General features: G+C 38.8%; 2 protein-coding genes across 7 annotated transcripts in view; one reads left to right on the top strand and one right to left on the bottom strand.

The window, feature by feature from the left end:
- ANKRD40 (ankyrin repeat domain 40) overlaps positions 1-26,255 on the top strand; it is a 38,391-nt gene that overhangs the window by 3,510 nt on the left and 8,626 nt on the right. The window contains exon 5 of one of the 2 annotated variants that reach the window (XM_084298518.1): positions 8-3,068. The exons of the other annotated variant lie outside the window; for it this stretch is intronic. Within the exon in view, the coding sequence (XP_084154644.1) occupies positions 8-151 (144 nt within the window). The 3' untranslated portion in view covers positions 152-3,068. Of the gene's footprint in view, positions 1-7; positions 3,069-26,255 lie in introns of those variants that run through there. 2 annotated transcript variants of the gene reach the window in all.
- On the bottom strand, positions 4,804-25,007 carry LUC7L3 (LUC7 like 3 pre-mRNA splicing factor). 5 transcript variants are annotated; one of them, XM_084298465.1, is made up of 13 exons: positions 24,806-25,007; positions 16,321-16,387; positions 15,320-15,359; positions 14,946-15,090; positions 14,532-14,606; positions 14,352-14,456; positions 13,292-13,453; positions 12,530-12,813; positions 11,818-11,978; positions 6,796-6,936; positions 6,585-6,690; positions 6,102-6,167; positions 4,804-5,241 (listed from the first exon to the last, which is right to left on the bottom strand). In XM_084298465.1, the coding sequence occupies exons 1-12, from the start codon at positions 24,902-24,904 to the stop codon at positions 6,143-6,145; spliced, it is 1,410 nt and encodes a 469-aa protein (XP_084154591.1). In that variant the 5' UTR covers positions 24,905-25,007; the 3' UTR covers positions 4,804-5,241; positions 6,102-6,142. The 5 variants fall into 5 exon arrangements, with proteins under 5 accessions (XP_084154591.1, XP_084154590.1, XP_084154592.1 ...); XM_084298464.1 differs by having other exon boundaries at positions 4,804-6,167; XM_084298466.1 differs by lacking the exon at positions 6,102-6,167.

The following is a 26,255-nucleotide window of genomic DNA, read 5'->3' as shown; positions in this document are numbered from 1 at the left end:
TTAAAAGGACAAGGACGTGGCCAGACTTCAGGACTTCCAAGAACTGGAGTTAGTTCTTGTGAAAAGTGACAGCTCTCCCTTCAGAAATGCTGCATCAACCTTGACTGAGAGACCATGCTACAACAGTAGAGCATCAAAGCTGACTTACTGACTCTTCTAGATGCATTCTAGAATACGAAAACCTGGTAATTATATGCTGCTGCCTTTTGAAGGCAGTGAATTAAGCATCTATGAAACCTTAAGTTATTGTTAGGGTTAATATTTTAACTAATAATTTATCTTTGATATTTAATAACCCCTTTGCTTTTATTTTTTTACTTGATACTGTATTCAGATAAAGGATACCTCATATGTCTACTAAAATCACATGCTTCCAGTGCCGTTCAGTTTATTGATTGTATTTGGCAACAGAGGGCAGCAAAGACTGAATTGTTGATGCAAAAGTATGTTGAGCATTCCCACTCTGACCAAGTAAGACTCATGGAAAAGACATTCAGGAAATAGTGTGTGTATGTATGTGTTTTTGAACTTCCTGCTTAAGTTACAATGCAGAGGTCTTTGTCGTACAATGAACGGCTGCTCTCTAAAAATGTAGGATTCCTTAATCTCTTTCCCCTTCAAAGTCTTACCAAGATGCTATTGTTTTCTTTCCACTTCTCTGCAAACTTATAAGCAAATTGAATGTCACTTAAATACCAAATGAATACAGAGCAGTGTTTTTTGAATGTGAGAAGGGTTTTTCACATTCACCTCTAGGCCCAGGACTCCAGTGCAACAGTAACGAGGACAACAAGCATTCTGCATTTGTAAGACCTGACTGTGCAGCAGGCAGTTACCTCAACTGCCCTGTGCAAGCCAACCCCATAGGCACCTGCACTTGAAGCACAGCTGTACCCCAAGTGTAGTGCTATTTAAAGAAATGTTTGCTTCCTGCAGCAGTATGGTGCTGGCCATGCTGCTTTTGGACACGAGCTGGTACACATGCAAGGTACTGCACACAGTCTGTGCCAGTGCTAGCTTCCAACACCACACCATGCTGCAGTGTGTGACCTAGACACAGCCTTACTCTCCTCCACCTAAATACAGTTCCATAGTATGACACCACTGCATCTACCTTATGAGGCTAGGAATAGTTAATGCTATCAGGTGACAGAAGAAAAGCTGTTACTGGCCTAAAATAAGAACAGTGAGGTAAGACTGCCCACCTTTAAAAACTTGTTTCTTTCCCTTACAAGAATATTGCAACTTAAGTGAGGGCATCCCTTCAGTTCCACAAGATATAAAAAAAAAAAAAAAAAATTCATTAAGAAGTATTTAAGTTGTAAAGCAAGTTAACACTCCTATTCAAAAGAAAGCCCTTAGATTTCAAACGGTAGAGAGGGCATCATAAAGCTGTGGCTTTTGTCTTTATTTTCCCAACCATTTGAGGAGACCATATATTAGACACACCAGAAGCCAGTACTGTCAAGGAGCTTCTGTATAGCCCAGCCTCAAAGACCAGTTACAAGGTGCGTGGTTAGCTTCTGCTGTGTGAGGAGCAGGAGAAACACAACATACCTATATTCTTGAGGTATCACAACTCTGAGGTGCATACTATGCTCCTGATTAGCCATACTAAACTGGAAACACAATTGTTAAATAACCTGCAATTTTACCATCACTTTTAAGCAGTGTCAAAATTGTTATCCAGACAAGTACCTAGAAGGCTGGAGGCCTTTAAGTGTTTTCATGTGATTTTGGGGTGGAGGGAGAGAAACATCTGGCTATGATGAGGACTGCTTAGCTAGCACTGAAGCAAGTCAGTAATGAAAATATTCATAAAATCACAAATGGATGGCAGAAGTCATTATTAAAACACATCTTGTTGGAGTCCCTCCTTTTCAGTCCAAATTTTCATTAAGGTAGTTGACTTGCAGTATGCTGAAATATTAACAGCCTGAAACTTCTTGAGCTAACGCCAGCTTTCTGCAAAATTAAGAAGCTTTTTGTTTTCTCTTATACCAAAAAACTAACACAAAAACCTTTACACCAAAAATGTTAAAAGGGTAATAGGGAGTAGAGTTATTTTTTCTGAACCTGAGGGTTGTTTATTTTTTTATTATTTGATACCAATTTTCCTTCAATCTCTGCTTTATTAAGCTGCATTAGAGCAGATTCTTTATACGCAGCTGGCAGAGTTTGTTGTATGATCTGGATTGCAGTGTTGACATTGAGACCATGAATAGTACAATCAACGTGTTTTGGTAGGAGCAGTATGGCTGCTACGATTTCTTAGCTTCCTGTGGCACAGCTGCGTTATCACTGAAGCGACTCCTCCAAGGGAGGTTAGTACAAGCACGCATTTCAGAAAAATACAGAAACCCCTTCTGCCAGCAGAAAAGATGCTCGAGTCTGCGTTCAGACTTTCCATTAAGTTACTTGGGCTTAAAATTCTTGCTTTAGTGGTTTGAAAATAATTACCATCCTTTCCCACCTGCTCCATATTACAAGAAACGCAACTTAACATCTTTTCACTTACTTACTCTAAGTCCTTCTCTGTCCAAGAGCTGGGCTACTTTAAAGCCTGATTCAGCTGCTGGTAAGCTAAAAAGTATGACACAACATGAAGTAGAAATACCTAACTATTTCTCCCATTTTGTTTTTCTTGTAGGACAGGAAAGGAGCTTTTATCTTAACTATTTATCTATCTTTTCAATGTAGCTTGGAGGCTAGTTCAGAAGATGTGCAATAACTGTTTGAAAACCTGTACAGTAATAGTTAAACGGTTTAAAATAAAACTGACTCCTTTTCAGTTCCTGTACTTAGGACATCAGTGTAAAAGACTGCCTTCACTAATTAATGAGCATTCAGCTATAGGAGCAGCTGGTTTAAAAAAGCTTTATTTGCACTAGTTTCCACAAAGAATAGCTGTTGATGTGATTAGACTAAAACTTTAATTATGATTTGACTGTAATAATAACAATAAGTCTATGCATTTCAGAGAAATATTTTTATATGTTTTATGCAGTTTGATAGACTCTAAGGCACACTAGCTAAGTTTCGTTGTTTGGTTTTCTTTGGACAATAAATTGGTGGTAGTAACAACTGAAACTAAGTTTACAAAACTTACTGTTCTTCCAAGGACAACTTTTGTTTGCACTACAAACTGATACTGAACTGACAGTGCTACTCTTCAGTTCTATTAAAATATTGGTTGTTTAAAGTATTTACATGTCTTCCCTTTTCCTTGGCTGGGGGGGAACGGGACAGGGGACACAAAACAAGTAGGGTGGATGTTAAAATTTTATCACAACTTTGAAAAATCACAAAGCAATATGTTCTGAACAACAAATAAAGGACTCATCAAGGTGCCAAGCCAGTATGGCAAAAGCATGGGGGAAGTGCTTACTTAAATAAGCTACATGTTTTTTGCACAGCATACCTGGAAAATCTCTGATTTTATCTTGGGCTTGAGCTCTGAAGATGACACTTTTCACACAGACAAATGTATTGTGGAGACACTCACTGCATTTAAATCTGAAGGAAATTACTGGAAAGGCACCATGTTTCCTATGCTTTGAAATACAGAATTTTTCCTTCATCTTCAATGCAGCAGAATCTCCACTATTAGATGTGCCAAAATGTAAATCCCAGCCCAAGTTACTACAAGGTTCCTCATTTTTTACCATTTGTACCTGTCCAAATAAGTAAAGGAAACTGCTGGTCCCCATAACAATTATAACGTAATTATAATTACAAGCAACATAAGGTGCAAGCAGACATTTAGCCAATGAAGTAAGTGACACATTCATTCATGCAGTGGGCAAATCCTGTCTCTTCCTCAAGTTTAGAGAGGAAAAGGTATTTGTAAAATGACAGTATTAGAACTTAACTATAATTTTACCTGCTTTCACTCACATGAATTCTCATGTATTCCCAATAAAAAGCCTCCTTTCTGCTTTGCCCACATACCCACATCTTCTTTGGAAAAATAGTCAAAAAGGGATCGTGGCTGTCTGCAAGTAGTATCCCAGCTTATCAGAAAAGCAGTTCTCCATTTCACAAGAGGAACCGACCTGCAGATCCTTTTTAAGTACACTTCCACAAACAGATGACACAAGCACACCGACATCAGCACAAGCAACAAAAGTGCTTTGTCCATATATGACTACAGTTACCTACAGAATCAAGTCCTGAGTATTGACACGAAGGATAATGTAGTTTTTAAAATGTGAGTTTAATGTGTTACAGACACAGCACTGAAGTACACGTTGTCTCACTCCTGACTAGGACACATAGCATGGAGTTTACCAACAAGATATACATTTGCTTGTGCTATAGCCTCATGAGAAAGCCCAAAGGATGTTTGTTTTACCTTATCTGTGGCAACATGCAAATTGTGCATGCCTACCAGCCGCATAAAGTTGTTAAGTAATGTTCAAAACTGATACTACAATGCAAATGTAAAGGCAAGCTGATGGTCAGTCTCAGCAGCGGCATCCTTCCGATACTAGTATAGAAGTTTATCTGTTCTATAAATGCTTAAGGCCTACGTTTTTATTGTGAGATTTCTGTAACCTCTTAACCAATTGCAGAATAAGCCACACTATAGGGGACACAGAACCCAACAACAGTAACTGATGGGAACTAAGGGTGAAGGAAATACTAACTGATGGCACAGAAAAAACAAAGACAACCACCCCAACCACCACAGAATAACTAAACATCCAAATTAGTGGACTAAGCTTGAAGACATGAGTAAATTTATTAGGAAAGAAACTTACTTAATATTAAATGTTCAATGACAGAGACAATCAAATTTGTAACAGAAATTCAAAGATACTTTATTTCCATTTCTCGTATATCAAGAAGCTAGGAATAGCTTAGTTGTAAAAATGGGATTCATTTTAGTTCGATTCACACAAATACTAAACATTTATTCTTGTGTTTTAAAGTCCAAGAATGAAAACTTGCAATTAAACACTGAGCAAGCCATGTGTTCAGGTTATGTTGGTTTCTTATCTTAAAAAGTCTTAAAGAAAAAAAGGATACAGGACTTATATTCTCAGTAGCATATGTGCTATCAACACATCTTTCTGAACTCTGGCAGGAAACACCAGTCCTGAATTAAGTTTTATAAAAAAAAATCTAACTCAACTTATATTTTTCTACGCCACTACAGCTTTCTTTCACCTCTTTTTAAAGCAGATCTTCATTTTAAGCTGTCTTCCGCCGTCTTCGCAGACTCTTCACGTAGTAGTCCTATAATGCAAAATTTTGGGAAAACAGACAATTAGACAACGTAAAAAGCATTTAGTTTACCAATTCCTATATACTGGCCCAGTTGTTAGCTGTCATCTTAATTCTACAAAAACATCATCATTGAACAGTATCGGCTTTAGAAGCAATAATGTAGCACTAAAGTTTAATGACCAACATTACATGTTCAAGGGTTCCTAGCATAAACAATGAAGCTCTACTAATGGCTTATGTTGCAAGAACCTCATTTATCAGCTGCATCTGCATCATTGTTAGTTCCTTATTTCAGGAACAGAACTAAAACAATCTTGTGCGAAAGTAAGGAAGCTACATCAAGAGTGGGGAAAACACTTCCAACTTTTCTTTTTAACACAGTATTTGCATCTCCTAATGTTAACAGTTTTATTTCCAACAAATAGGTTTTGAGTATACATTCTTGCCATGAACATTGTAATCATCTTGTGGCATCTGCCTTTTATTTACATTTGCCTTAGAAGTCTGTTATCAGCCATTCCACTTCTCTGTGCTACGGCTGACTGCAAATTCTCCTACGCAGTAGGAAATATTAAACACATACCTCTTAAAGACTTGAATTGCATTGAAAGTAACAAGGCGATTATTATGTAGTGTTTATTGCATTTTAAACTCTTTAAAGATATCTAATTCTGGGCACCACTGCATCCCTACACACAGTTGAAAGAAAATTCCATTCTGTTAACATCAGATTTACAGTATTCACACAATACACAAAAAGTCCTTTTCACTATCTTGAAAATCAAAAACACAACAGTAAGCTTAAAGATTACAGGCAACAGCATTCAAACATGGATGTGGGTAGAGAAAGGAGTACCTGGCATGAGTACCTGCTTAGTTTGACTGAATCCTTGATTTTTAATTTGGCTTTTCATGGGCCGCTCACAACACCAACGCTGTGTGAGGTATGGTAGTCAGCTGCAATAATTCATAAACCCTACACTTCCATCAATCCAATGCTACTGGCTCTCGAGTTACAGAACAAACTGCATTAGAATGCAAGGCAATAAAGCAAAAAAACTAGAAACATCCTTGACAAAGAAATACTAGCAGTTTATATAAAAACAAAGTAGTCCAACATGTGCCTCAAATATTAAGTATTAAAGCAAAAGTTTCTGCTGATGTACCAACACAATATGGACTTAAATACAAAAACAGTGCAACTTTTTTTTAAAAAACGATAACAAAATCCCTACAAATAAAAAAAGGATAATTAATTTTTTCTATGGTGACTATATTACAAATATGTCCCAAAGAGGCACACTAATGGGGGCACGAGTCTGCTACAAAATAGCTGAGACAAAACAATGTACCTCAAAATGTTTTGCAGGACTACACTGTCTTTTCCTTCAGAAGGTGCTTTAGTATGTCTTCTTACTTGGCTTAGTTCCATCTTCATCTGTGCATACTTACGCTGCACTGTTAAACAGTAACAAAAAGCCCTAATCAAAGTTTGAAATAATGCACTTACCTCTGTCTGATCTGAGGTCATATCAGATCAGTTTTAATTGGACTGAGTGTCACCTTCAGATTTAATGTCTTCACTGGTCCCATTGACCTCATTCTTAGTATCACTCTCCTTCGAGTCTGTATTTGTGTCTTCACTCTGTTTTTCTCGACTACTGGACTTCACACTACTTTTTTTATCATCAGATCCCCTCTTTTCTGCCATGAAAGAAGACATTGACCATGGATTTCAAAGTAAAAACAAACATTGCACATGTGAGATACATTGCATACAAAATGGGACAATTATTTTCTATATAATACAGTAGTCTATAGTAATAGCAGTAATATTCAAAGTTATATAAATAGGCTTCAAACTACCATCCTGCAATGGACAGGGTACCAAAAAAAAGTAAAGGGGACAGTAAGGGCAGGGGGAGAAGGACAGATCTAACAGAGGCAGCTACGTAGCTGTCTGCTGAAATATACAAACTGGGGGGAGCTAGGCAGTCAAGAAGTTAGGCAAATATGATGCATGGCTATTGGCTTCCTTACTTATTATAGGATTCTGTGTCCCCAAGTTTAATTTGTGATGTGTATGGACAATGCATAAGCGCATTATCAAATAAGTCAGTCTTTACCAAGTTAAAAAAAAATTAGCAACCCCAAACAAACACTCAGAAAACAAACAATACGTGAGAACAGTTCGCTTTGTAGGTGGGGATCACAGTAGAAATCAAAATTAACTTTACTGGACAGCGCGTCACATAAGCTGTATGCTTGTCAGCATTATTTATTCCCAATTCTATAAAAACTGCATTTTTAATTCACTCAAAAAAGGCCTGGAGAGACAGTTTGGAAGGTACATAAAAAGCAGTATTTTCCAAACACAAAGAAGAGCAAAATGGAAAGGACCCCACAATTTCATCATGAATTAGAAAGCTGACTGGCAACTGAAGAGTTCACTACACTGCTGAAAAAACACTCGTCTTTCCCTCAATAGTCTTCAAAGGAGGAAGGAAGCCAGAAGTAAAAGTATTTCCATGGAAAGAAAAACATTCAATAGTAGAGCTACATGCCTCAATCTGTAAATTCAGTATTTGCAAATTTAATAAAAATAACAATTTCTCCTCTATTACTACACACCATAATATTAAACCTTTCATTAGTAAAGACACTTCAGAGAAAAAAACAAAAAAACAACCTCTCAGATATCATCATACAGAACAACATTCATGCTTGTTTTTCTGATTGTTCCCTGCTATCTGGGCAATTAAAATAAATATAAATATATATATATATATATATCCCCAAAACAGGAGCACACAGATTGAACACTCTGAAAGTTACTTTAAACAATGTTGTCACCTAGACTGGCATGATACACACTTTTATACTTCAGAAGACAAAGCAGAAATTAAGCTTCGTTACAGAAGCAACATCCCAACTTCACTGTTTTTAATACACCACCAAAGGGAGGGGGAAACCCCCATGCAGAAATGAGGGCAACTGCCTAAAAGCACTACTACTGAGGTTTCATTGGAAGCAGCACATCCAGTGCACAGTGCCTGGAGAAAGCACACAGTGACGTCCAAAAAACTACCTGAAGAACTACAAATTTTGTATCTGTCTGCCCTCGGTTTTGCAACTCCGCAGGTAGATTGCACTCTAACTAACCTTGTTAAAAAGTCTTCTTTTTGTGTCTTATAGGTATCTCCGATGCACACGTAGATCCACTGAGGAATAGTAGTCTTGTTTCCCCGCAGAGGACTAGTAGTCAGTCCAATAATCTTATCTTCTGTCCTATGTAGATATGGTAGATCTTAATAGCCCTATGGATGTGCAGTGTGCAGGGTTTTGTTTTGTCTTTTGTTTCTTGAATTTGGTCAGGAAGGATTATTTTGTTTAAGGTTAAAAAAACTACTATTAACCTGTGGTATGAAAGACGAAACTCTTCTAACACCTTCAATAATAAAATAGTGTTACCATAGCAAACCTCCAGTTTGCCAAGCAGAACTGATCAAGTGTATCCAACAGCCCAATCACCTAAACTTTCAAATCCTGGAGCAACTGTTAAGTTCCTTCACTTCATTTTCAATCCTTCAGATTTCTTTCTTTAAAAGCACATACACTTAGTTTGCTGTGGATACTATGCATATAGTACCTTAGCTGTGATCTATTAGGTAAAATCATGTATTTACTTTGCTTCCTAATTCAACATACGCACATTTTTCTGTTTGAGCTCATGTAGGAAACGAAATATTCTTTAAGAATTCTTACCAAGATAATGTGAATGGTTTTACTACTCAGAGAATGTAAAGTCAGTTTGTTAAACATAATATCCTGTATTACCAACAGTTTGAGTGTTTTGACATTATTTGCTGAAGCTTAATGACTAACATGAAAACACAATCACAAATTCAATTATTTTTATATAAGTTTGTGAATCCAGAAGGTAAAGGGCCAAGTAAAAGTGGTCTGGTGGCAAGTTAACCCTTCATAAGATGAAGGTACTTGCAAAGCAGATTTTCTTTTTCTCCACTTATTTATTCCACCTATGCTGAGGATAGTTTACATCAACAGTAGTTACATTAATGCTCAACTTGTCTTTCTGATTGTCAGTTTCCTCTCCTTTAGCAAATGTCTCCCTGTTCCTGAAACCCAAGTCAGAAATTGTGTCTCCATTTTTACATACACTGTCTTCTTATACCCTTGAAAGGTCACAGCATTCCACAGTATTTTAGTAAACAAGAAGCCAGGACTTCTGAATTTTCAAAGTATGACACTGATTTACTGTGTAACAGTGGGCAAGTCTTGGGTAACTTGCTTTTATTTTTTCCCCTCTAAGTCATGTTTTCATGTTTATAAAGCAGTTTGAGATTTCAAGATGAAAGGCACTACCACATGCGTTAAGTCAGGCCTTTGCTGCTGCTTACTTCTGTAATTGCAGATCAATGGTATATATAAAGACAAATAAATTCTGAAGCCAATATTCCCAATGGAGCAGTAAACGTAGTTAAGACTACTAGAGTAGCCAGCCTCACGCTTCAGATATATGAACCCCTAAAGCCAACTGCTGAATTAACTGCCTACAAAGCCACATGGCAAATGTGAGGATGTAATGGTGTTTACAATTTCATCATACAAATTCAGTATTTAACACACAAGCGTTGATCGCTTTCCCTGCCTTTCTTTCTCCCTCTCACTGGAGGGAGGGACACAAACTTCTTCAGCATTACAGTCCTGCTCTACGGCCTATTCATATTTCTATAAATGTTATAGTTTAAAAAAAAAAAAAAAAAAGAAGTTATTGATTTTCTCAGGTGGAAATTTCATCACAGCTCAAGCATCACCCCACTGTTCTCATATCTGGAGGAAGAAGGTAGCAAGCAACAAATAAAACGGCCAGCAAGGAAATTGGTCAAGTTTAAACGAAAAATACTGATATGCTGAAGAAGGTTCACTAACTCCTCTATTTATGGAAAGATTCAGGAGAGAACTGCAAAGCCATAAATGCAATAAACAGACCAAATTTGAATAAATACGTATAGTTATTTATATGGACAGATACACATAAAGTACTGAAGAGGACATTCTTGACCAAGTACCAGAAGTCTGTTCATAAAATAGGCAAAAAAAGGCACAGCATCAGGTAGGAAGAAAGTAACAAATGGACAGATACAGGCTACGATTCTGTGTTTGAATTTAAACACTACACATCAGTTCCACTGCCAGCAAGCAGGCAGCAAAAAACACTTGCCAATAAAGGGCAAAGCAAAATCAGAGATGAATCAATACTAAAGATGTACTGTGATATAAATCAGAAAAATTAAAATGGTCCAAGAGAATCAGGCAACAAAAACACACGAAGCATCACCTACATTTCAGGAATTAATCTGCTGAAAAAAAAACAACATGGAAAAAGGTACAGCAAACAGGCCTATGCAATCAAGAAACATGCACATAGCACCTTTCATCCCAGAGAACCTCAAAAGTACCTTAGAAACATAACAGAATTGTTACATCCATTATTGACAGTCAGCTCTGATGATGAAGTGGGGTGGCTGTTTCGGAGTGGACATTAGTCAGTACCCCAGCAAAGCCTGTAGTTTAAGCCAGAAGTTAGTACTATATTCCTCCCGAAGTTTCCAAAGACTTTTGAAGTAGGAATTTAGCAATGACAATGAATTAACGTTTTTTTCACCAAATGCAAATCTCTCGTGTTTTCTCTGCAGCTCTTTTAAATGCTACTTAAAGGTACAGCTTCAGAATATCAGCCTTTGATGAAGCAGTGAGTCACTATCAATGCTGTCGTACATGTATGTACTGCCATAAAGCATTCTGAGCACTAGCAGTACAGCATTCCTTTGAGACTCACCTGAATACTGACAAGGCAAATCTCACTTCATTGAGGGAAAAAAAGGGGGGGAGGGAGGCAGGGGCAAGCAGGAGGGAGGAAAGGAGAAGACTGGCAGGGAGAGAGCACGGAATTGTAATTTAGAGCATCAGAGAAATTCTGCAAAGATTTATCTTGGACTGCAGTCATAGATTGGAAAAAAAAAAAAAAAAAAAAAGAACTAGAAGCGTAGTTAAGCAAGAAAAGTAAAGGAACATGACAGTGTATAGAAGTAATAGATGCTACAGGTAGAAACACAACTACAGATCTCTCACAAAACACATACCAGTAAAGGATAATTACAGAAATACCTGTTAACAATAAGAATTCCCACTCATAAAAAACCTGATTACAGTGCAAATATTTTTCTAAATGTAAACAGGTCAGCAGGTCTTAAAATACATCACAATCCTCGCACACTTAATTTGCAGACAAAAGTAGTAAGCTGTAAGCTTTTAGAAACTACTTAACAGATGAGAGGAGGACACCAGGGTGTATGTACACACGCATGTGCATTAACAATGACTGGAAAGAATAAAATGCTTCGAATGGGTTAACAGCAACATATACAGCTTATAAAACCAATTCCAATTTGATGCTAAGAAGAACTTTCAGTCCCTGACAGAAAGACAACAAGCTTTTGAGACTTTAGGAAAATATTGTTTACAGAACTTAATATTAATTTGGTCTTCACACAAACATACCTTTTTCTTTTGACTTCCTGTCTTGTTCTCTCTCTCTGCTTTTGCTTCTGTGCTTGTAAGATTTCCGATCACGGCTTTTTGACCGTCTCCTGTCCCTGCTGCGAGACCTATGTTTCCTTTCTGATCTATCATGGCTTCTGCTTCTTCTTCGGTCACGACTCCTTAACATTTAGAAAAAATTTGTAAAATACAAATGTCAGTGGGTACTCAGAATACACAAACTGCTCTTGGTTTACACTTACAATGCATTGATTATTCACAAAAAACAGGTATTTAAAACAAGGCTTAGCATACTGTATACAAATATTTCTCAGTAAGACCTGGCTTCACATTGCCTTCTTCATCTCAAACATCCAACCACAAAAATCTTAAGAACATCCACCACTATAAATTAAAATCCAATGAAAATTAAGAGGGTATAGAGGGGTCACGGAGAAAAGGAAATCAAAACCAAACTAGACCCTGTCCTCTGGAAATATCAGCATACTCCAAGCTCCTTCATTCACCACAACGGTGTTATCTACTTCCAAAAACAGACGGAAGACAAATATGCATCCAAACCTGTTTATCCCTAGAACCAGTAAAGTATGTCTACAAATTAGATAAGAACAGTGAAGCTAATGAATCAGTGATGTGACCCAGGCTGACAGATAAGGTCCTCACAAGATTTTAACATCTGGAGAAGTTACGTGAAAATATTTTGTTCCCATACCTGCTCCGCCTTCTTTCTCTGCTTCTTGATCTTTTGTGGTCTCGTGAACGGCTGCACCTTCTGTCAGATGTTCTGCTTGAATGTCTACTCCGGGAACGACTCCTTTTACGCCTCTCTCTGTCACGGGCCCTCTCTTTTTCTTTTTCTTCCTCTTCACGTCGCCTCTTCCTTTCCCTCTCTTCTCTTTCCCGTTCCCTCTCTTTCTCTCTCTCTTCTCTTTCTTGTTTCTCTTTCTTTAGCCTGTCATCACGGTCAGGTTCTTCTGTTCTTTTTCGTAACTTTTCCTTAAAGAAATGTTCATGGGAAGAAATTAAGATTATTCAAGATAAGTCATTCAATATGACTTAGTTCAAACAATCTCAAGATGCAGAAGTTTAAGCTTTTAAAATATTTTAATTCTGTCCAAAGGACTGTCTACACAGAAGCACTTTCAAAAAATCACTGAAACTTGCCTCCTTTCTCATGGAGAACACTTTTTTTTTTTTGCTTGTCATTAGTACAAGAACACAGGCCTTACAGATGTTAACAAAGGCCACATCAAACTCCTGAGTTTACCTCTTTACTTACATACAGTATAATCACGTAAAATGAAGACTATCAGTGCAAACACAATGCTAAATGTGCAGAGCAGGATTCCATTTCATTTTTATATACTATCTTCGGAGTATTTCAAACACTTGAGGAAGTCCAGTGGCCGGCCTTCTCTTTACCATAGGAATCCTCTGAGCAATTTTTATGCTCAGTTACTTAAGACATGCTTACTTTTAGGTCTTCAACAGTAGCTTTTATTTTGGCATAACCCATGTGCTGCTTTCCCATCAAGTGGTCATCTACCCTGGACTGTGCATCTCCTACAATTAAGAAGGCTCCACAAACTTCACAAACTTCCATCTGCTTCTCTTGGGCGGCAAAGCTCTCAATTGTCTGCAAAAGAACATATTAGATGAAAAAAAAAGAAACATTATTTTTTTTGGACACACGATAGCGGAGATCTTTACAACTTTACTCTTATTGTTGAATAGCACTAATACTTTAATGCTTTTTAATACTTTACTAATATTGTTGAATAATTTTCACTAGTGAAAACTGAAATTCCTCACTGCATACTTTGTATTTCGAGCATCGTACCTGCTAGGACGAACAGTGCAAGAACAGGCTACAAATGCCCATTCCATGTGAGCCAGAAAGAAAGAGTCAACTAGAAGACAGCTGAAACAAACCTTATTCCTCACTGCAAAGGATTAGTTATCTGCAGCTTCCTAGCAATCTCAGGATTAAGGAAAATAAAACTCAGTCTTCTCTTATAGAGTTATTTCTAACACCAACTGATGAGCTTGAGTTGCGGTCACCAGCTCAATGTCCAGGTGGCAACCAGTGGCAAGGGATATCTCTCAAGGGTCTGTATGGAGGCTGGCACTATTTTACTATTTTAACGTCTTTCTGGTGACACAGACAGTGGGCTTAAGCGTACCCTCAGCAGATTTGTGGATGACACCGAAGCTGGGTGAGCAAATAGCTGGGCGGTGTTTGGATGTCTGACAACTTAAAACAACACGAGGCTACACTACAAAATTTAACTAAGCTCTGAACTAGTGTAAGCTGAACACACACCTCTAGAATTGCTGTTTAAGTACTTTCATAATTTATGCGCATGAAAACCACTCTCAAGACAGCACACTGAATCAGCACACATAAGCATCAAGTTACCGCATAATGCTGCCCGTAACTTTCACACTTTCAGCACAAAGACATCGTTATTAAGGATCACATGTTGCAGCAAATTTTCAAGTACAACTGACAGAACTACGAACATGTTACTTACTGAAGTTGTAGACCTCAGCAATTCTCTTTCTTCTTTTAGCTGTTCAACAAGTTTCATCATTCCTTGTGCCTCTTCCACCTTCCCTTCTGAACCTAGTTCTTCAATCTGAAGGACAATAAAAAAACTGATTATTAAGCAAGTAATGAAAGCAAGAGATCTGTTATAGGGTATAAAACTCACCTGTTGTAGTAGTACATCAATTTTGTCAGTTAACACCTGAATCTTCTCTTCATTTTTACCAGTAGGTCCCGCTGCCTGCGGAGCAGTACAAGTGTGTCATTCATTTATATATATTTAAGTTTAAAGAAAAAGACAGCAATTTGTAGGTTTCAAAGGTATTTTCTCATATTCCAGACACGTCAGAAATAACTTTCTCCTGCGTCTTCTTCCATGAAGACCAATAATTATCTATTCTAACATATGAAACACCTCTCAACACAGAACGTGCTTCACTCAGCAAGAGTAAACTATTCAAGCTAATTCCTCCAAACAAAATTCCATCCTTGAACATAACATTTGAGGCCAAGGTAAAGAGAATGTGAAGGTGTTACCTAGAGGAAAAATTATTTGCCTCAATGATTCTTCCAGACTCACCCCAGAAGACTGCTGATTCTGTGACAGCGCCAAACGAGCATGACCTCTTCTAATCCTGCGTTCTACTTCTGCAAGTAAGCTTTGTAAATAGCGCAAAAAGTCTCTTTCATAGCCCACTTTCATAAAACGAGAGCTCTTCTCGTACCTGGTGAAACGTTTTTAAAATGAAAGGTCACATCACTTCATAGTACACAAAAAACAAGCGACACATTGCACTGTTTTAAATTGTTGCTGGAGGTAACTGAATATTATATGTTTAAATAAATGTTTGTGTAGATGAATAAGCAATTAGTTTCTCATGGTTAGCTTGCTATTACAAATTTCAAACATACTAGGAATGCTATTTGCATTAGCATATTGATCAGCATACTTACTGTTTACGCAGATTTTCATCATGAATCTTTTCACAAGGACCTAAAAAGACCACACAAAAAGTTTAAGCTTGCATTCCTGACTGCCAAATTCTCACATCATTGGCATTTGTTTGCGCACCTAGACAGAACAGATCTTTTAACTGTTCCCAGGGATTTTATATCTGCATTTCTGCTTCTTTTTCTTGGAGTTTCAAAGAAAGAATGCCAATACGTCATAGTAATTAGAAAAACAAAGGAAATTCTGAATGACTTGTAAAATTGTAATATAAAACAGAATTTCCAGATCTTTCTTTGTCAGTAAAACTACACACAAAAATATTTTGAGGCCTTTAAAAACAGAAAAATTACATATTAAAGATAATCTCATCAAGCACTTTCTTAAACTCCAAACATTAATTATCTATTTTTATTATAAAGAACGAAGTATTTATCTTCAGAGTAAAATTAAGAGGTATGTATCCTGTGATCATGAAGGGTAGCCATGCTGAAATTCTCCCACCCTCCTCAGGCTATCAAATTCTTCAGTGGACTTGGAATTTATCACTAAAAAAAGAAGCAAGTTTTTCCTAGTGGCATTCTCTAAACTACATGCTGTTCACATACCATAGCTTGAAAGCTACACATGACTTAGAGAAGGCCTTAAGCAGTAATTATTACAGTACAATTCTCTCAAATTAATAAGCTCAAAAACATAGCGTGACATTAAAATAAGTTAAAACACTACCCAGGTAGCATAAACAAATTAGGAGACAACATGTTAGGAGAAGAAAACTACTCCACACCCAATAATTTAGCTTACGCCATTAAAAATTTATTTTTCCCCACTTAGAAGTAGGATTTGGAAAAAATATTAATCTTAATATATTGTGTCACTGGCAATCCTTAAAAAGGTTATTTCCAAAGTGTTTTGACAGAGCATTCACCAGTAAAAATATTTACATAGAGAAGGTCAATTGTAATTATATTTACATGAATAAAAATGACAAGACAGATACACTTACCTAAATCAGAACGGGTATTTGTGAATAATTCAGCTGGGCAAAAGCCACAAAGGTAGTATTTACAAACCTGAAAGTAGAGGAAAAAAAAACAAGCTTTTTTTTTTTCGTCAGGAATTGACAATTTTTAGTAATCATTTCTGTTTTCTAAATTACAGTGTAAAAAGACCCTCTGTACCCTCTGCAAGACTCCCAAAAATTTTACCAGCATACACCCCCCTATCTTTGTGTTACTTGGCATCAGCAAGTGCTACAATGTGCGTCTTAATGACAAAACACCAAGAACTCCAACTCTCCCTTGACACAATGGTGTTACTTAATTTTACTTCTGAATAGTTAAGATAACAGGCATAACCTATTTGTAACTGCAAGGTAACGTGTTATTTTGAAAAGACTGAAGTATTAAAAAAAACTTGCTGTGCAATTCTTTAACTGTGAAAATGCCTGTCATGCAAGCAGGACAGCAAGTTGTCCTCTGCTCATCTGTAAGAACTTTGCATTCAGCCTCCATCCCTTCAACACTACTGGCTAGGTAACTATGAGACACCAGCACTCAAAGCGAGAGGCACTGCCTCAGGGCTGGGGATTCTGGTGTCAATTAGGAGACCTAGGAACACACAAGGTAACTTCACGAACTATTCAAGAGCTTCCCTGCACTTCAATCTAATGCTTTTACAAATTCCTACTTTAAGAACGACGTGCAAAGAATATATTGTGTACTTCTGAAGACATGCACAGAAGACGTTCATTATTTTTTTTATACAGATTTATACTCGTCCATGTACATCGGCTTAATTAGCAGAGTTGGTCAGATCTTGAAGTTCAGACATCTCCTGTATCTTTATCCATTAGAAAAGCCAACTGGATTCAAATCAGGAATACTTTCACCCTTGAGGGTCACCAGAGATTGTGAACAATTATTTATTTAATAGACCCTTCCCCAGACTTGATCACCATTAATTTTTAATGAATTGCTGATCCAAAATTAGCCTGTAAATTCTTCTAACACCTCCTATACGTTACACCACTTCCTAATATTTGGCAAATCTAGTAATTGCTACTGGGTGTTACAGCCTAGCTCTAACACACTCACGCTGCAGACAAAGAGCAGCAGTATACTATTTCCTAAAAAGTATTTTGAAGCATCTGAACAAGTGGGTGTGAGTAGGGATCCAAGACCTACCCCACACAACCACCTCGCGTAGTGCCTGTGACACCAGTTGTTCAAATTACAGTGATTTATTTTTCCATGCTAACTGCCAGACTGCAAATCAGACTACGGAGGTTAAAATTGGACTGACTGCTTTGCAACTACACAGGAACACAACCAAGCTTTCTACAACAGCCCGTGGGCGTAAAAAAAAAAGGGAAAAAAAAAAGTAATTTATTGCATAATTTAAATACTGCTCCTGTGATCCAGGTTAGGCCACTGTGGCACTAAATACAGCACGCAGTAATAATTTTTATAACCACAACCCATGCTTTCACTGAAAATACTTAGAGATCTATGGAAAAAAAGCAACAGCGTTAACCAGCCAACCAGAAAACAACAAAAAAAGCTAATTCCCCAACAGTAAATAGTCTCAAGCCTAGATGGTTTAAAAAAAAAAAAAAAAAAAAAAAAAAAAAAAAAAAAAAAAAACACCTCTTTTACTCTCTGCAGCCAGGCCATGCAGATAACACTCCCTTTTTCTGAAGTTCACAAAGACAGAGCATCTGCAGAGAACTAAAGCAAGGGGGGGGGGGGGAAGCTACCCATATCTTTAGTGTAGAAGGAAAAAGCGAAGTGTGTTTTTATCTTAAGCTTCCCCTCACTTTAAGATCAACACCACTGTCAGGATTTCAGAAGCAATGCCTTCACTCCAGAGTTGCTTCCAATCACTTGCACTTCAGTTAATTCCTCAACTAACCATGCTTCAGTGACTGCAGCTACACAGAAGAACAAAAACCCCTGCCCAGCACAAACAAATCAGTAAAGTAGCTCTGTTACTGCTACATTACTAGCTTAAATGTCAGAAGCAGTCAGGCTTTAACTCATATCCTCCGAGACAGCAAGCTGTATCAGCTTGAAGTTCCGCTTTGTTCTGGAGCTTTTCATTGATGAATCCTCAGGAAAGGAGCAACACCCAGGCTACGTGTGCAAGCAGCAACAGACTGACCAGTAATTAAGCGTATGCTAGTATCTTATCCAATACACACCATGGTCTCAAGGGGGAAAGATTTTGTCACTTAATTGTGCCTCATGTTTTTTCCAAGTTAAGAAAGCAAGCACCTCTCACCTGGGGTATGACCAGTTTTCCTCAACTAGCCACCTGTTTTCTAGGAACTTTTGCTCATCTCCCACTTTTAACAACAGAAGACAAAGATGGATTCGGCACACACAATTGTGTCTCTTCTTCTGAAACAGCTCCAATGGCATGGATGAATTTCTCAGAATAACTTGAAATTAGTATTTAGTAAAGCAGGACTTCTCCCAGAAAACTTTGGTTTTCAAAAGGACTATCTTCTTAAAAACCATAATAGATATATGAAAATAAAAATGTTATTAAAACAATTCTCTCCTCCTTATTTTTTCTTACGTCTGCATAATTTTATCCAGAATACCCACAGAGGACCCAAAGAGGACAAGCCTAAGAGAACACGATACAGCTTCTTGACAAAAGAACAGTTTAAAAGAAATCAATTTAGACTTAGTCTGTTGAATTCAAACCCTGCTAAATATTTCACGTAAAATACAGTGAAAAAGCATCTTACCAGAATTTCAACACAAAGAGGAAGAAAAAGTCTTACTTATACACACATATACATCTCACAGGGCTATAGTTTAGGTGGCTGTTTCTGTGATGTCACTGTGGCATTTCTACAAAGCAGTACCATAGCAAAACCAAAACAAAACAAAAGCCCAGCAACTAAGGCTTTGTATATATTCCAACAACCACTAATTAAAGTTTAAGTATCTTCAGGTCATACAAAAGCTATATGGGGCATAAAAAACAATACTTCCAAAGCATGAGTGGAAAATGAATTTGTCTGAGTAGTATGACTATACTTTGGGAATTAACTCTAATCCAAGTAAAACTGGTGACTGCAGATTTAAAGTGGCAGAGCCGTTCTGAAAACAGCTTTGTAGCGGCTTTACTTCTCACCTGCTTTAAGTGCTGTCTGAAGAAACACTGAATTCCTGGGGAGAACCAAGAAAAAAAATAAATCACTGACTGTACAAACCTTTCAATATCAGTTGCACTGCCAATGCAAGATTGACTGGTCCAGAACAGAAGCATCTTGAAAAGCTGCATGAGTAAAGCTGAATGGGTCTCCCTACAACCAGGCATCACAGCAAACGTGCAGGTGTAACACCAAAGGCCTACTGTTTGGAGACAAAATCTCAAGTAACAGCGCTCTCCAAAAAAATGGCAAAAAATTCAGCACCTGCTAAGGGTGGACTAAATTCAGCACCTCTTAAAAGCAGCTTATGCAGAGACTTACTCGCCCTTCTTTGCAGACATTCAGAATTACTGGCAGAGGCTTTGGCAGTAAGTCATAAGACCACCTAAGCTTGTTCTCTGAAACAATTTATAGCGAATAATTAAAAACAACCACACAAAAATCACAATTTTTTTTCTTCTCAGGAAGCCATGAGGAAAAAGAAATTGGACAATCTCACTTAAGTGTCAAGCTGTTTCAAGAAACCAGACTGCAGATGAGCTCCTCTGTTAAAAGAAATAGCATTTCCTATTTCTAGGATCTCTTTCCCTTCCATTTCATTTTCTTGACCTCATAACCAAGTACAGGGTCAGTGAAAAGGCACTTCCCAAGAAAAACTGCTGGGATTAATCAGAGAATTTCCTAGGACACAAAAAGCACAACAATAACAGCCTGACCATATTCTGCTGGGAAAGAGTTATAGGAAGTCTTCATAGCTGCATGCTCAAAAACTCTGCAAACTGGTCTGGAACGGTTTTGAAACTAGCAACAAAAAGAGCAAAGGGAAAATTATTAGAGTCAGAAGTCTGACAAAACAAAACAAAAAATGTAAATGACCTTATGAAGCAGCACTTCTGGAAAAAGCCTCTTCTTACCAGCTGATAGTAGGAAGAAGTACCAAAAGCTGTAGTGACCACCACTAGAATACATAGCTTAAACTTGTGTCAGACACTGTATTAACTATTAAAGAAAATCACTGAAAAGTTGCAGTAATTTTCTGCTAGCTCTGGATGCTATGGTACCTAGTGAAGTCCTTGACATTCTCTTCTCAGAGGCAGCCTGCAGTGAAATACTGGTATCAGAGTGGTTTGGGCTGTGTCTGCCACAGTTTTCTCCCTCCCTCGCACCTATTTCATTATGTTCTTCAATTGTTTTTGCTTTGATGGAAAAACACTAATTGAGAGAATCCTGCAGCTATCTTAAAACTTTATCATCCAGGGTTAGCTTCACTTTATGTTACATCTGCCTTGACAGGCTGGAGATAGCTACCAGCCAGCTGCACTTTACAGCTGGTCTGAAGTAGTCAATCACAAACAGGAATAGAAAGGGCCAAGAAACGGCTGAAGAAGCACAGAGCCATTAAAGGGCTGAACCAGAGGTGATATGCTTCAAATGGCATTACTCATCCGTAGCTTATCAGACTGCTGCACTTAGCACTACTCAGAAGTCATATGGAAATATATTCCATATTTGCATAAACAGGACAACAGGTGATTAGCATGGCTACTTAGCCATGCAGGTAACGAACTTTTTTCCCCAAAATTATTCTGATGACTCTGCTATCAAGAAGCTGGACTGAGCAGAATGTTGTCAGCACTTTGTTGCAGCAGGATTAGCCGTGGCTCGTGTCTCAAAGCCCTCAGATGTCATACATGTATTTCAGTAACACACTGGAATGAAAATGGACACTTGGAACTCTCCACTTCATCACAAATTTACTAATCCTTAAAATCCCTTGGAGATGGGAAAGTAGCATTCAGTTCAAATTGTGAAAGCTGGCATCAAAACCAGATAGCTCATCAAGCGCTGTGACCAATTCAAAGCTTTCCCCCAGACAAAAACTACTGACAGCTCTACACCATTAACACTTCTACACTAACATGCTCCTGTTCTACAAGAGTAGAACTGTAGTAAACAATTCTACAAGCACATTTCTTTAGGCACACAAGACCTAGTAAAAAGGCAGAGAATAATATCCAGGTTGTAACCTACACAACAAAAAAAGAGAAAATTGCTTCATGTGGACGAGTTCTTTGAAGCCTTACAGTTCTCAAGCACCACAGGTTTTGTAAGCAATGCTCCCCCACCCAGAACAGCTAAGTCCTTCCCCCAAACTGGCTCTTAAAGATAACCTTCGCAATAACAATATTCTACTCAAACAAGTACAAATTAAGTCAAGTTCCAAAAAAAAAAAAATCAAAAGAAAGAGGAGTAAGTTCTGAGCTTCTAACTAGATGCAAACCAATTTAGGTCTTCCGGCATTAAAAAAAAGTATGTAATAGATTGTAAACAATTGACACTACCAAATCATATTTTAAATATAGCATCTGTATCTTGAAAAATTGTATGCCTATCACAAATAATTGCTCAGTCATTTGTCTGTAACTGCTCTCCATCTCTCCCTACTTGCTAAAATGCTGTATTTACCTTGAAGAAACCATCACAATCTCAAAACACTGCATGAAACGCAGGTAGCCAACGCTTGCCGTCCTTGAGCTGTAGAACAGCCTCAGAACTCTCACACCATCACTCATCGACTTGTCTTGCATAGGTGGCACAATAAACAAGAATGCTTGAATCAGTGCAGTTTTTTAGTTACTGTTCCAGAAATACACTTTGTCACGGATACGACAATTAGCAGAAAGATTAGAACATATGCTACTAATAATTTCCTGCTACACACAAAACAGGAAGCCTTTATGCTAGATCTAGAACTGATCATCCAAACAGACTCTGGAATACTGAAATATACAGCACCTGGGATGGCAATGTCTTAAGATTAAAGACTTTAGTCACATAGAAGTTATAAAAACAAGAATTTAAAGGCTTTTCAATATATGATAAACACATTTCATTAATACTGCAAATAAACGCTCAGCTATCACACTCTGCTTTCATAACTTCCTAACAACCTATTCCTATCTTGTATTACATTGCATCTTCTGCAGTTTTGTTGTTTTGTTTTGTTTTTTTTATCTGCCCATCCGTAAGTTACAGATGATAAACAGGGATAAGCTTGTTTTTGATAACGTTCCACATCTAAAAATTGATGAAATGTGACACAAAATCTTAAATTTTGGTATGAGAGCACAACATGCTTACAATGAAAAGGCCCAATGTTGACAGATACGTCATTTTACCAGAGGGGACACTAACATGCATTTAACCTGAAAAATAAAACAGCAGTCAAGCAGATGAGTGGATGTTACTATTTGAACCTTATCTGCAATTGCTGAACGTGTCAGCATTCCTAATTTAATTGTTATGGGATGCAAAGAGTTAAAAGTTGAAACACATCTTTATGTTTTAATAGCAGTAAATTTCTGCTACAAATCCATCAATTGACTGTAGCTATCTATTAACACATTCCTCCTTTCAGAGAGGTTGTGTTTAATAATGGTCCTATAAATCTCATAAATAGAATCAGGAGTGGCACAAATGTAACAGCAGCTCCTGCAAGGCTGAAGCTTAACCCTTGGCCTGTAAAGTTGCTGCTGGCCTCAGAGAGAGCACAGCTCTCCACTTTCTAAATTGTCCAAGGGGGACTTGGAAGAATAGATAAGACCCTGTCTCTAAAAATAAACAATAAAGAAATGAAAAACACCTTAAAGATAGATCCCGATAGTTATAGCAAATATCTTCAGCCTAACATAGTTAAAAAAATCCCTTTTTAAAGATAGAAGTCATCTTAACCAGATTCCGGCTCAAGCCATTTACTTCCTATTTGCAGGGCTGAACAATCCCTATTTGAGTTCAGAATCAAAAGAAAGTATTTAACTGAACACCCAACTGAATAATGATCTTTGGTTAAAAAGGTCTAGAAGGACATTAAGAAATTCAGACTCACAGTTTTCTTCTGACACTAACAACTTAACTACATAGCAGCATTTTTCAAGCAGGAATTATTTAAAAAAATGCTTGAAATTTCCAGTCTAAAGCAGGAAAGGCATCTGTCTTTATCTCATGCACTCAGAGAAACACGTGTTTCAGCCATCTCTAAAATAACACAAGTTTTGTTTGAAAACATAAAATTCCAACCCGTGGGATGCAGATGCAACATAGAACAGCCAAAAGTAAGCATTTCTCCCTTCCGACACAATTTAAAAACATCCCAAGAAAATACTAAGGTGGGAGGAGCCCCAGGTAGTTCAACTGCACACTACTTGCAGCTTAAACTACAGCAATTCCTACCAAACATAACAAACAAGCTATCCTAATTGCGACGCTTTTTTTTTTTCCAACATATACTGCAACACACAGCTACATCATGAATGATGAAAAATATATATATATATTGCAGCAGAGTTCTCATCATCTCTCCCAAAGAAACAGCTAAGGAACTTTGTAATTACTGCTGATTTTTTTCAGAAGTCAGCTGCAGTACCATTAGGATGGATGTCAATAAAAATCGTCATTCACTAAAACTCAACTATGTCCCAGAAAAAAAAAAAAAAAGTCCCAAATAACACAAAAGAAGTCTTGTCTGAGCTGTTTATTGCAGAATACGAATGACATCACGATGTTAATGAAAAAAACACGTTAAGTAGTACTAAGTAGTAACACTATTTAGCCTAGTCCCCATCTCCTTCCCCCCTTCTCGACACTGCACTATCCTGACTGACAAAGTACAAAAGGAATCAAGTTTTTGTTTGTTAAATGCTGCTTCAAAAGTCGTTCTTCGCTATCCTCCAGGCCGCTCAGTCAGGATGCCTGCACCCCAACCTGCGTGCTTCCTCCCCCAACACCACGTTCGGGGCGAGATCCAGCGACACTTGTGCTTCAAACCCCTAACACCCGTCCCGCCTCCATTTGTACGAGCCCACAAGCTCCAAGGAAGTTTTGTTTCTGCCCCTACCAGCCTCATTTCAGCGCCCCCAAACACACCCAGCTCCCTCACACCCCCCCCAAACTTCCCCATCTCTCCACCCCGCGCCCAACACACCCTCTCTCCCCTCAGATTGAAACCCAAACACAAGGCCCCAACACCACCCCATTCCCTCAGCCTCCCTACGGCGGGACCTTCCTCCTCCTCACCTCAGGGCTCCCGGAGCTTCCCGCCCCGCGGCCGCCATGCAGGAGGGCCGCAGCCTCTGAGGGCCGCACCGAGGGCCCCGCAGCCCCCACCCCAGCCTTAGGAACCCCCCCATCGGCCGGCACACCCCAGCCCTGCCCCTCTGCTGCTGCCCCCGGGGGCGATGCGGGCCCAGGGCCTCGCTCCTCGCTCCCGGCCGGGGCCCTGAGGGAGGGCGGGAGGGGAGGGGAGAGGCGGCCCCGCGGCACTCACGCTCTCGTGGTCCCACCGCACGTTGCTGCGCTTCTCATCCGGGGCCAGGTTTCTATCCCGGCCCATAAGCTCATCGAGGAGCTGGGCGGCCGATATCATCGCGTCGTCCGGGCCGAATCCTCGCCGCCAAACGCCGGCTCCGCGCCGCCTTCTCCTCCCCGAGCGCCCGCGCCGCCGCCGGAGTGACAGAGACAAAATGGCGGCGCGGCTCCTCGCCCTGCCCACAATGCCCCGCGCGCCTGCCAACCGCCTCTGCGGCCTGGCCTGCTGAGGCGACGGTGGCGGCCTCGTGTGGGGCGGCCGCCGAGCTCCTCACCTAGCCCCTCAGCGGTTCCCGATTCCCGAGGTTTTCTCGGAAAAATGCTGTGGGGTCGCCCCGGGTGCTGCGGGGTGCGTGAGCGCCCGGGGGGGCCCGCCGACGAGGGGTGGCTGAGCGCTTCTCGCAGCTGGAAATGCTTCATGTGCCTCAGGGCACCTGAGGTGTTGGTTTTTCCAATAAATGTGTACAGTTCTTTCAAACTTGTCCTCACGAGTCATGCTTTTTAATAAAATTTGCTATTTTTTATTAGTCGTTTTGGGTTCCTTTTGCTTTGTCTGTATCACCCTGAAAGAACGGGTTTATTCCATGCAGGACTTTGTTACTGCACAAATGGAACACTATTCTTTTGTTGTTGCAATAATGCTATACGGTTACAAATTACTGATTTATATTTTACCACGTTAACACTCCATCAGTTTCTGTTTGTTTTGTTTTGTTTTCCTTCCCCGATGTGACTTTGTACATTATCATTACTGAATTTCACCTTTATAATTTTCAACTATTTCCCACTTCCTCAGAATTGTTTTCATCATCCAAGCTGCATTAAATTATTATTATTTTTTAAATTAAATTGTATTTTCCAAAGACCTAGAAGTCTGTATTAGTGCTGACCCTGCAAGACCCCCAGGATTCATAGCAGCCTTGTTCAGAATCACTGGGGGCTTTCTGCAAACAGTGTTGCCTGCAGAGTTCCCTTTCCAAAATATGCCCAGAAGCCCCCCATTGCACAGCACCACAAGGCACTGCCAGGTTCTTCTAAACTTTGCAATTTTCTAATAAGATAATGTGAGAAAAATCTCAAATAATTTTCTTCAGACACGATCTTCTGTGAAGCTATTTTATTCGCAATTGCAGTGGCGGGCATCCTGTCAATCAGGAGCACATTTTAGTAAACAAATCCAAACCTTTTATTCCCTATTACCCGATGCCTGATCACCTCCCCTGTTTCCTCATTGGCTGAGTACTACAGGTTCACAAGCTACTCAATGCTCCTTTATACCACATATGTATATTTTTTCTTTATTTTTTTCAACCCTTTAATTTCTCCTTTCTTATGTTTTGAGAACTTGTGATCTTTGTTTTACTGTTCTCATACTGCTCATCCTGTTTTTCTCAAGCTTCTACCTTATT

This window comes from Netta rufina (assembly GCF_964035555.1).
Source record: "Netta rufina genome assembly, chromosome: 19".
NCBI lineage: Eukaryota > Metazoa > Chordata > Aves > Anseriformes > Anatidae > Netta > Netta rufina.
This window is presented reverse-complemented; position numbering and strand designations above follow the sequence as displayed.